Source organism: Salvelinus alpinus, chromosome 3 (assembly GCF_045679555.1).
Source record: "Salvelinus alpinus chromosome 3, SLU_Salpinus.1, whole genome shotgun sequence".
Lineage (NCBI taxonomy): Eukaryota > Metazoa > Chordata > Actinopteri > Salmoniformes > Salmonidae > Salvelinus > Salvelinus alpinus.
Window position 1 is genome coordinate 30,023,913 of NC_092088.1, and position 10,171 is coordinate 30,034,083.

Below are 10,171 nucleotides of genomic sequence, written 5' to 3' on the forward strand. Positions count from 1 at the left end.
GTATTGAGCCTGCAAAGCCGCCCGTCTGCCATGAGCCTGCAAAGCCGCCCGTCTGCCATGAGCCTACAGAGCCTTCCGCCAGACAGGAGCCGCTAGAGCCTTCCGCCAGACAGGAGCCGCTAAAGCCTTCCGCCAGACAGGATCAGTCTGAGCCATCCGTCTCCTCAGCGCCATCTGAGCCATCCGTCTCCCCAGCGCCGTCTGAGCCATCCGTCTCCCCAGCGCCGTCTGAGCCATCCGTCTCCCCAGCGCCGTCTGAGCCATCCGTCTCCCCAGCGCCGTCTGAGCCATCCGTCTCCCCAGCGCCGTCTGAGCCATCCGTCTGTCCCGAGCCAGTAGAGCCGCCCGTCTGTCCAGAGCCGTCAGAGCCGTTAGTCAGTCAGGAGCCGCTAGAGCCATTCGTCAGTCAGGATCTGCCAGAGCCGCCAACCAGACAGGATCTGCCAGAGCCGCCAACCAGACAGGATCTGCCAGAGCCGCCAACCAGACAGGATCTGCCAGAGCCGCCAACCAGACAGGATCTGCCAGAGCCGTCAGTGAGCCATGAGCGTCCAGAGCCGTCAGCCAGCCATGAGCGTCCAGAGCCGTCAGCCAGCCATGAGCGTCCAGAGCCGTCAGCCAGCCATGAGCGTCCAGAGCCGTCAGCCAGTCATGAGCTGTTCCTCAGCCCAGAGCGGCTATTTATCCAGAACTGCCCCTCAGTCCAGAGCTGTCTCTCTGTCCGGAGCTGCCTTTCAGTCCGGAGTTGCCCCTCTATCCTGAGCTACCTCTCTATCCTGAGCTACCTCTCTATCCTGAGCTATCCCTCTGTCCTGAGCTATTCCTCTATCCCGGTGCTGCCCCTTGTGTCGATGTTACCCAAAAGATTAAGTGGGGGTAATATGAGGGTGGTCATTTGTAGGGGGAGATATAAGCTGGGATTGACTATGGTGGGGTGGGGACCTCGCCCTGAGCCTGAGCCACCACCGTGGTTAGATGCCCACCCAGACCCTCCCCTAGACTTTGTGCTGGTGCGCCCGGAGTTCGCACCTTAAGGGGGGGGGGCTATGTCACGCCCTGGCCTTAGTATTCTTTGTTTTCTTTATTATTTTAGTTAGGTCAGGGTGTGACATGGGTATTTATGTGGGTTTTGTAGTGTCCAGGGTGATTGTAAGGTTTAGGGGGTTTATTTAGAGTAGTTGGGTTTATGTTTAGTATAGTTGTCTAGCAGTGTCTATGTTGTGTGTAGTTGTCTAGGAAAGTCTATGGTTGCCTGAATGGGTTCCCAATTAGAGACAGCTGGTTTCTGTTGTCTCTGATTGGGAGCCATATTTAGGGTAGCCATAGGCTTTAGTTTGTTGTGGGGAATTGTCTATGTCTGAACGTTTGTAGCCTGTGTGTGTGCACTACGTTTATTAGCTTCACGGTCGTTTATTTGTTTTGTTAGTTTGTAAGTGTTTTGTTTCGTTTTGCCTTCTTCTATAATAAAAGGAAGATGGCTTATTTTCCACATGCTGCGTTTTGGTCCGTCTCTCCTCCACACGATCGTGACACACCTACAACCACAAAAGACATTGTGACTTCTGGGAAAGTTAACCAGAGACTCTGATGAACTCTCCCGCAGATGGACCGGATTCCAACAGAAAAGACAACAATGACATACGGGCATAAATATATGCATTGCAAATATTCTCGAAAGGATTAGCATTTCAATTAATATAATTATAGACTGTGTGTAGTGAATCCATTTAGTCATTCCCGCTCTTTCTCAATCCCCACCCATTTCCTTTGTCTACCAAGCTGTCATATCGGCTTAGCCCACTAGGGACTTTTCTATCATTGTTAGTAACCAATATCTACTGTTTGTTTGTCATGTATTTCTGTGATTATTTAGTTAGTTAGTAAATCAATTATTAATACAATTTGTATATTGCTGATTCATTATGGAAAGTAGGGTTCGTGCAGATATCCAAGTGTTTGCGACGTTCAATAATGAGAACTGATGAGGTATTAATAATTCATTTATATAAGACTAATCGATCATATATTAAAATATCTGAAGAGTTATTTTCTGAAAATTATAACTCTGTAAATCTTAACATTTTCCGTGGTGCCCTGACTTCCTAGTTAATTTATGTTTACATGGTTAGTTTCATCACGTAATATTTCAACCTAGAGAAATGATTTGATATAAATAAGTCTTCACATTTAATGATAGTCAACACATGACACTGTATATTCTTTAAGGAATCAATGGGTATATATTACACATTTTCAACATGGCTCGACCAATCACTCTGGAGTGAGTAAAATGGTCAGAGTGGGGTGTTCTCTCATTATGTGTCTGGAGGAAGCTAGCCAATGTTAGCCAGATAGACTGGGAGCGTGACTGTCATTGTGAGGTCAGAGCTTTCGGAACAGCCCTACTTATTTGTCAGAGCGTCCAGTGTGCGCTCTGAACGCGAAACGCTCTGAATTTACGAAAGGACAATCTGACAGCACAGTTGCAGTCACCAACGCTCTGGATAACAAAGCAGCCTAACCAGCTCTGCTAGGGCGAATAATGTTCAGTGAGCTGCTCTCTCTCTTAGATGTCTGGAAGTAGCTGGCAAGTTAGTACAGAACGCACAGATCAACCCTTAAAGCAGTCCTTCTCAAATAGTGGGGCGCCCCCCCCCCCCCCCCCCCCCGGAGCGATGCCAGGGTGTGTGACCCCGGGGAACATGCTTTTTTTTGACGCAGGGAGTAGTTTTTTTTTGCACCGAACAAGAGCACACAGCAGAGCAGGAGATATGAAGTGCAGATAACAAACCCTTAAGAGACACCATGGAAAAATATTTAACAGGGATGAAAAGAAAGGCGGAGAGAGACGGAGATAATGAGACAAAGGTAAGTCTCCCGAAAGCTAAGACGAGGAAATATCACGAAGCGTATGTAGCGCTTGGCTTCACTGTGACTAAGGTGGGAGAGGAGGAAAGACCGGTATGTTTACTGTGTCTAAAAATGTTGGCAGTGGACAGCATGAAGCCAAATAAATTAAGGCGTCACTTAAAGACATTACACCCCAATCACGCTGATAAGCCGCTTGAGTTTTTTCAGCGAAAACGTGCCGAATATTGCCAACAATCGTCCCGCTTTGTGAATGCTACTTCAGTAAACCAGCGAGCACTGTTAGCATCATATAAGGTGGCGTACCAAATTGCTCAGTGCAAAAAAAAACTATCCATAGCAGAGGAGCTGATACTGCCTGCAGCATTAGACATGGTCTCTGTCATGCTGGATGACGCAAGTGCTGCAAAAAATAAAATCTAACCCTCTGTCCAATGACACTGTCGCCAGACGTATAAATGACATTGCTAACGATCTTAAAGAACAGCTGGTAGATAAACTCAAAGACAAACGTTTTGCCTTACAGTTCGATGAAGCAACTGACAGCAAAAAAGACTGTTTGTTTATCGCTTATGTACGTTTTGACATGACAAACTCCCTGTGTGAGGATCTACTTTTTTGTAAATATGTCATAGACAGAGCCACAGCTGAAGAGCTATTCAAAATGCTGGACTGCTTCCTGACTGAGAATGGGCTAAAGTGGGAGAACTGCATTGGTGTTTGCAGTGATGGTGCACAGACCATGGCAGGGATGAGAAAAGGACTTCGGGCACTCATCAAGAAGGCCTCACCTAATGCTGAGTGGACACACTGTGTTATACACAGAGAAGCACTGGCATAAAGGCACCTTTCCTCTGAATTAAGTGAGGTTATGACTGACATTGTAGGTGTAGTCAATTTTATAAAGACCAGACCACTAAAAACAAGAGTCTTCTCTGCTATCTGTGAGGAGATGGGAGCTGAACATTAAGCGGTGCTGTTTCACAGTGAAGCAAGGTGGCTGTCACGTGGAAAAGTCTTGTCCTGAGTTCTTGAGCTCAGAGAGCAGATAAGAATGTTTTCGGAGCAGGAGCACAAGTATGACCTCGCAGAAAAAATTTGTGATGAGAACTTCCTGGCAAAACTGGCCTACCTGAGTGACATATTTGGAAAGCTAAATTAACTAAATCAACAGCTTCAAGGGAAAGATAAACACCTCCCTCAGGTCACAGACAAGATCAGCTCTTTCACTCGAAAGCTTGCAATGTGGGGCAGGCGACTTGATGAATGAAATACTGATTAATTCGAGAACCTGCATGAATTTGTTGAGACTACTGACTATGATGCCACCTCAGTGATTCCATATATTAAGGAGCATATTTCATCACTGATGGGATTCTTTAAAAAGTACTTCCCTGAAAACAGTTCCCAATATGACTGGGTGAGAGATCCTTTCAATGCACCAGCTCCAACTGGTTTCAGCTCTGCAGAGGAGGACCAGTTCATTGATATGACGTCTGACTCCATATTGAGACTGAGGTTCATATCACAGACACTGAGTGAATTCTGGCTGAGTGTAGAGAGGCAGTATCCACTCTTATGGCAGAGGGCCATGGACATTCTTCTTCCTTTTGCAACATCTTATCTTTGTGAGACTGGCTTTTCTGCTGTTGCTGCACTGAAGACCAAGTACAGGTCCCAGCTAAACATTGAGCAGGAGCTGAGAGTTGCAGTATCATGCTTCAAACCCCGCTTCGAAAAGCTGTGCTCTGCAAAACGTGCTCATTGTAGCCATTAATCCTGACTGCCTCATTTTGATTTTAAAAAATCAGCACAAATTGTTTTATTCATTTTTGTTTTATAGGTCAAAGTGTTTCATATCTTGTGCTCCTGAGTTAATGTTGCTGATCAATTTAAATGTATTATTATTTATTGATTATATTTAATTGTATTTTTCAGTATCAAATGATCAAAAAATGTTTACAGTTTAAATAAGGATTTTTTTTTTCTTTTTTTTTTTCAGGCAAATTGATGCACTTTAAGTCTTTTCTGTTACAGACTAAAAAACAATGTTAATAAAGTTATTCTTTGTTGTAAGTTGATCTATATTTTTTTGTTTTTTTGTTTTCTTTAATGTTAATAAGGATACAATGTTATGCAGAGGTGTACTTATAACAATTTTATAGACAAATGATACTATTTACAGTCGCGGCGGAGAGTTGGGGGGCACGAAATGTTTACTTCTTCCTAGGGGGGGCGTAATAGAAAATAATTGAGAAGCACTGCCTTAAAGAGATGGGTGGGGCGAAGGCTTAAGAGGCTGTGAACAATAGTAGTACCAAAACATTGAAAGACGGGTTTCTCAAAAGTGAGTTTACAAGTTGTTCAACTTTCAAAGCATAATTACTTTCCCATTGTTGTCTCAGTGTATGATATTCAATTTTGTAGCTCTGAGTCTCTACTTTTATCCAATGTAAAAAAAAAAATGAAATTCAAATGTTGCTACAGAAGACCGAATCCAGGTGATGAGTCACTACTTGTTGTTCAATAATTTCATCTAACTGCTCGCGCGCTGTCTGCGTAGCCAGGCGCTAAAATAGTTATATGCTTGAAGTGCTGCAAGTTCCACCTTTCCCATCTCCTCATTGGTTTTTAGGAGCAAAATATCCACTTGGGTGATTAAAAATTAACCTTAAAGTTGGTTGCCAACCGCCATATAAAGTCCACAGAAGAAGACTGAAGGAGGAACGGCTACTAGAAACTAACTAGGTTTCTCCTTTTATCTGTTGATTAATTGTCGGAGTAGAGAACAGACAATTTTGTATGACTCAAAATGTGTAAAAATTCTACAAAAGATCCTGCATTTCAGATCAAATAACAACCCCATTTTTATATCCCAGGACAAATTAGCTAACAGCAGCACGCTAGCTAGCTGAATGTCCATGAATGTTTCATGTGTTTCGACCTGTCCCCAAATTAATATAGTTGGATCAGAGTAGAGGTCAACCGATTAATCGGAATGGCCGATTAATTAGGGCCGATTTCAAGTTTTCATAACAATCGGAAATCGGTATTTTTGGACACCAATTAGGCCGATTTAAAAAATATATATTTAAAAAAATGTACACCTTTATTTAACTAGGCAAGTCAGCTAAGAACACATTCTTATTTTCAATGACGGCCTAGGAACGGTGGGTTAACTGCCTTGTTCAGGGGCAGAACGACAGATTTTTACCTTGTCAGCTCGGGGATTCAATCTTGCAACCTTACGGTTAACTAGTCCAACGCTCTAACCACCTGCCTCTCTTGCACTCCACGAGGAGCCTGCCTGTTATGCGAATGCAGTAAGAAGCCAAGGTAAGTTGCTAGCTAGCATTAAACTTATCTTATAAAAAACAATCAATCAATCATAATCACTAGTTAACTACACATGGTTGATGATATTACTAGTTTATCTAGCGTGTCCTGCGTTGCATATAATTGATGCGGTGCGGATTTGCGAAAAAGGACTGTCGTTACTCCAACGTGTACCTAACCATAAACACCAATGCCTTTCTTAAAATCAATACACAAGTATATATTTTTAAACCTGCATATTTAGTTAATATTGCATGCTAACATGAATTTCTTTGTGTCACTTCTCTTGCAACAGAGTCAGGGTATATGCAGCAGTTTGGGCCGCCTGGCTCGTTGCGAACTGTGTGAAGACTATTTCTTCCTAACAAAGACAGCCAACTTCGCCAAACGGGGGATGTTTTAACAAAAGCGCATTTGCGAAAAAAGCACAATCGTTGCACGACTGTACCTAACCATAATCATCAATGCCTTTCTTAAAATCAATACACAGAAGTATATATTTTTAAACCTGCATATTTAGCTAAAAGAAATCCAGGTTAGGAGGCAATAGTAACCAGGTGAAATTGTGTCACTTCTCTTGCGTTCATTGCACGCAGAGTCTGGGTATATGCAACAGTTTGGGCCACCTGGCTCGTTGCGAACTAATTTGCCAGAATTTTATGTAATTATGACATAACATTGAAGGTTGTGCAATGTAACAGGAATATTTAGACTTATGGATGCCACCCGTTAGATAAAATACGGAACGGTTCCGTATTTCACTGAAAGAATAAATGTTTTGTTTTCGAGATGATAGTTTCCAGATTCGACCATATTAATGACCTAAAGCTCGTATTTCGGTGTGTTATTATGTTATAATTAAGTCTATGATTTGATAGAGCAGTCTGACTGAGCGATGGTAGGCACCAGCAGGCTCGTAAGCATTCATTCAAACAGCAATTTTGTGCGTTTTGCCAGCAGCTCTTCGCAATGCCTCAAGCATTGCGCTGTTTATGACTTCAAGCCTATCAACTCCCAAGATTAGGCTGGTGTAACTGATGTGAAATGGCTAGCTAGTTAGCGGGGTGCGCGCTAATAGCATTTCAAACGTCACTCGCTCTGAGACTTGGAGTAGTTGTTCCCCTTGCTCTGCATGGGTAACGCTGCTTCGAGGGTGGCTGTTGTCGATGTGTTCCTGGTTCAAGCCCAGGTAGGAGCGAGGAGAGGGACGGAAGCTATACTCTTACACTGGCAATACTAAAGTGCCTATAAGAACATCCAATAGTCAAAGGTATATGAAATACAAATCGTATAGAGAGAAATAGTCCAATAATTCCTATAATAACTACAACCTAAAACTTCTTACCTGGGAATATTGAAGACTCATGTAAAAAGAACCACCAGCTTTCATATGTTCTCATGTTCTGAGCAAGGAACTTAAACGTTAGCTTTCTTACATGGCACATATTGCACTTTTACTTTCTTATCCAACACTTTGTTTTTGCATTATTTAAACCAAATTGAACATGTTTCATTATTTATTTGAGGCTAAATTGATTTTATTGATGTATTATATTAAGTTAAAATAAGTGTTCATTCAGTATTGTTGTAATTGTCATTATTACAAATAAATTAAAAAAATTGTCCATTTACTCGGTATCGGCTTTTTTTGGTCCTCCAATAATCGGAATCGGTGTTGAAAAATCATAATCGGTCGACCTCTAGTTCAGAGTTAGTTTATATATTTCAACCTGCGGGTCCTGATCGCATCTGTTGTGGATGGACAAAATCAACCCACTATCATTCCACTATTAGCACCAGATATGTTATGGAGATACTTCTGAAATTACAATGCAAAACACCCCCCAAAATCTATGCATAGCACCTTTAAATTAAATAAATTCATAATGTATTATTCTTCAACTGTTCCTCACATTGCCGAAATCCTCTTTTTGCCTGCATCGCGCTGCGCGGAGAGCACTATAAGCAACAAACACAATGGCAAGTTACTTTTGCTTCTAATAATGCAAAGGAAATCAAGTGAGTTCTGATATCAAAGTCAAATGATGCGCAGATTTTATGGTAGAATGTCGGGTACATTTATTTTGCATCAGGACATTGAGGAAACTTTAAAACCAGCTCTAATATATGCCCATTAAATGTCAGCAATGCCTTCATGTGAACTGAGACATAGAGATTGATGCTGTTTGCTAGCTAGTGCAGTATTTCGAAACCGTTTTTTTTGTACCAGGCAACAGCAAGCAGCGGTGTTTCATCATTGCACTAAAACTAGCACTGTAGCAGTTACATAATATAATCCGTATCTCAGGGTCCAGTCAGCATCATCCCAGGGACTGCGTGGGCTGAGAAACACTGAGCTAGAGTTCAATCAGAGACCACCGATGATAGCATGGGGCACTGATATGGTTTCTTTCAATCCTTAATATTGCTGGATCCCAATTGGGATCCATAATAAAATACAAAACATGTCATCTAGCTAAAGTTAACTGGCTAGCCAGTTCAAATAATGACCTAAGTATAGCTGACAACGTCTTAATTTTACAGGAAAATTATTATCATTTACAAAGTAATGGCGAGCATACAGAAAATAGCTTATGGTTGTGAGTGTGACTAAATAAAAGTAGGTCATTCTATCTGAGGATTTTAGAACTCCTGCACTGTCTCGTCACAGATGGATTTGGTCTTATTGCTGTACCCGCCCAGTAACCTCCACAAGGAAACCAAAAGTCGCAGCAACGGTCCACAGTCATTCCACCGGAGTATAAGTTAAATATAGTTTTGATCAGTGTCACATTCTAATTATCTACAGACCAAGTATAAACTGGCCTTTTACTCTATCACATGCATTGTCTACACCTTGTCATAATGGATTTTTGTCAAATAAGATAAAACAATGACTATTACGAAGTGTGCAGACAGCATTCTGCACATTCAGAACAACCTTCTCTTACTGAAGCAAATTTTGACTCAATCTTAATTGTTTTCTTACAGGAGTTTTAAAATGATTAAACACATTTATGTTCCAAAACATTTCATTCAAAGTCAAACACAGATTTTCTTGAGTGATATTGTTGCAATATAAATGTAATCGAACTGTGTGAGCTATTTTAGGGTGACTATTCATACATGAAGTAAACTATGACACTGTAGGCATAGTTTACTTCACAGGACATTCCATAGAGCTCGTATTAAAAATATAATACAGTCGCATAACTCCACTCAAGGTAAGAAAACAATTACGACTAGATCGTCATTTTGAGAAACTATCCCTTAAAGGGAATTGTTTGTTTTGCTAAGTGGGTTGAAATCAGTTATTAGACATGGTAAACTTACCAGAAACAGCATTGGTCACCCTACCTGTTGAGATACCAAAGATAACATTTTCAGGAAAGGGAAATTAATATGGAAAAATAAGTTGGTTTTATAGCCTTATAGACTAAATAGAAGTGGGGACAAAGGTAAACGTGTGCAATTCAACACCAGCTTTTCTCATCAGCTTCATACTGAGAAGAGACAATACTTACTCATCATCAACAAAAGCAGCACCAAAAGCATGGTTTGATTCCCCATTGTCACTAGCTCAATGGCCAAGATAATTCAAATCTATGAGAAAAGATGATAATCATCATTACCACAATCGTCAGAAACCATTAATATTATTATCCCATCCTTAAAATGTATTTCATGCACCTTTTACATGTTGTATTAATGAGCTCACCTGTTTCTGTGGATTCACCCTCATGTATGTGGTACAATTGGACACTAGGCTTATATACTGTTCATTTCTGTGGTGGAATGCACCTGGATCGAAAACTCTGCAAACCGGTTGTCTCACCAGTTACAATAATTCATTGACTATTCCTGTGAAACACTCGCGTGACAAAGGCAAAAACAAATTGCTTCCTCATATGTGTACTGTATGAGAACAACGGCTTTCTTGTAAGATTGAAAAAATATTCTATGGGGT

At 41.4% G+C, this 10,171-nt stretch overlaps 1 protein-coding gene across 1 annotated transcript in view; it reads right to left on the minus strand.

Annotated features, from left to right (window-relative positions):
• Positions 1 to 9,809, minus strand: part of LOC139570538 (alpha-tectorin-like) — a 56,006-nt gene extending 46,197 nt beyond the window's left edge. Inside the window, exons 1-2 of the mRNA XM_071392484.1 lie at positions 9,729 to 9,809; positions 9,538 to 9,561 (exon numbers count right to left, since the gene is read on the minus strand). Coding sequence (XP_071248585.1) covers positions 9,538 to 9,561; positions 9,729 to 9,774 — 70 coding nt within the window. The 5' untranslated portion in view covers positions 9,775 to 9,809. The remainder of the gene's footprint in view (positions 1 to 9,537; positions 9,562 to 9,728) is intronic.
• Between the last annotated feature and the right edge of the window lie 362 nt (positions 9,810 to 10,171).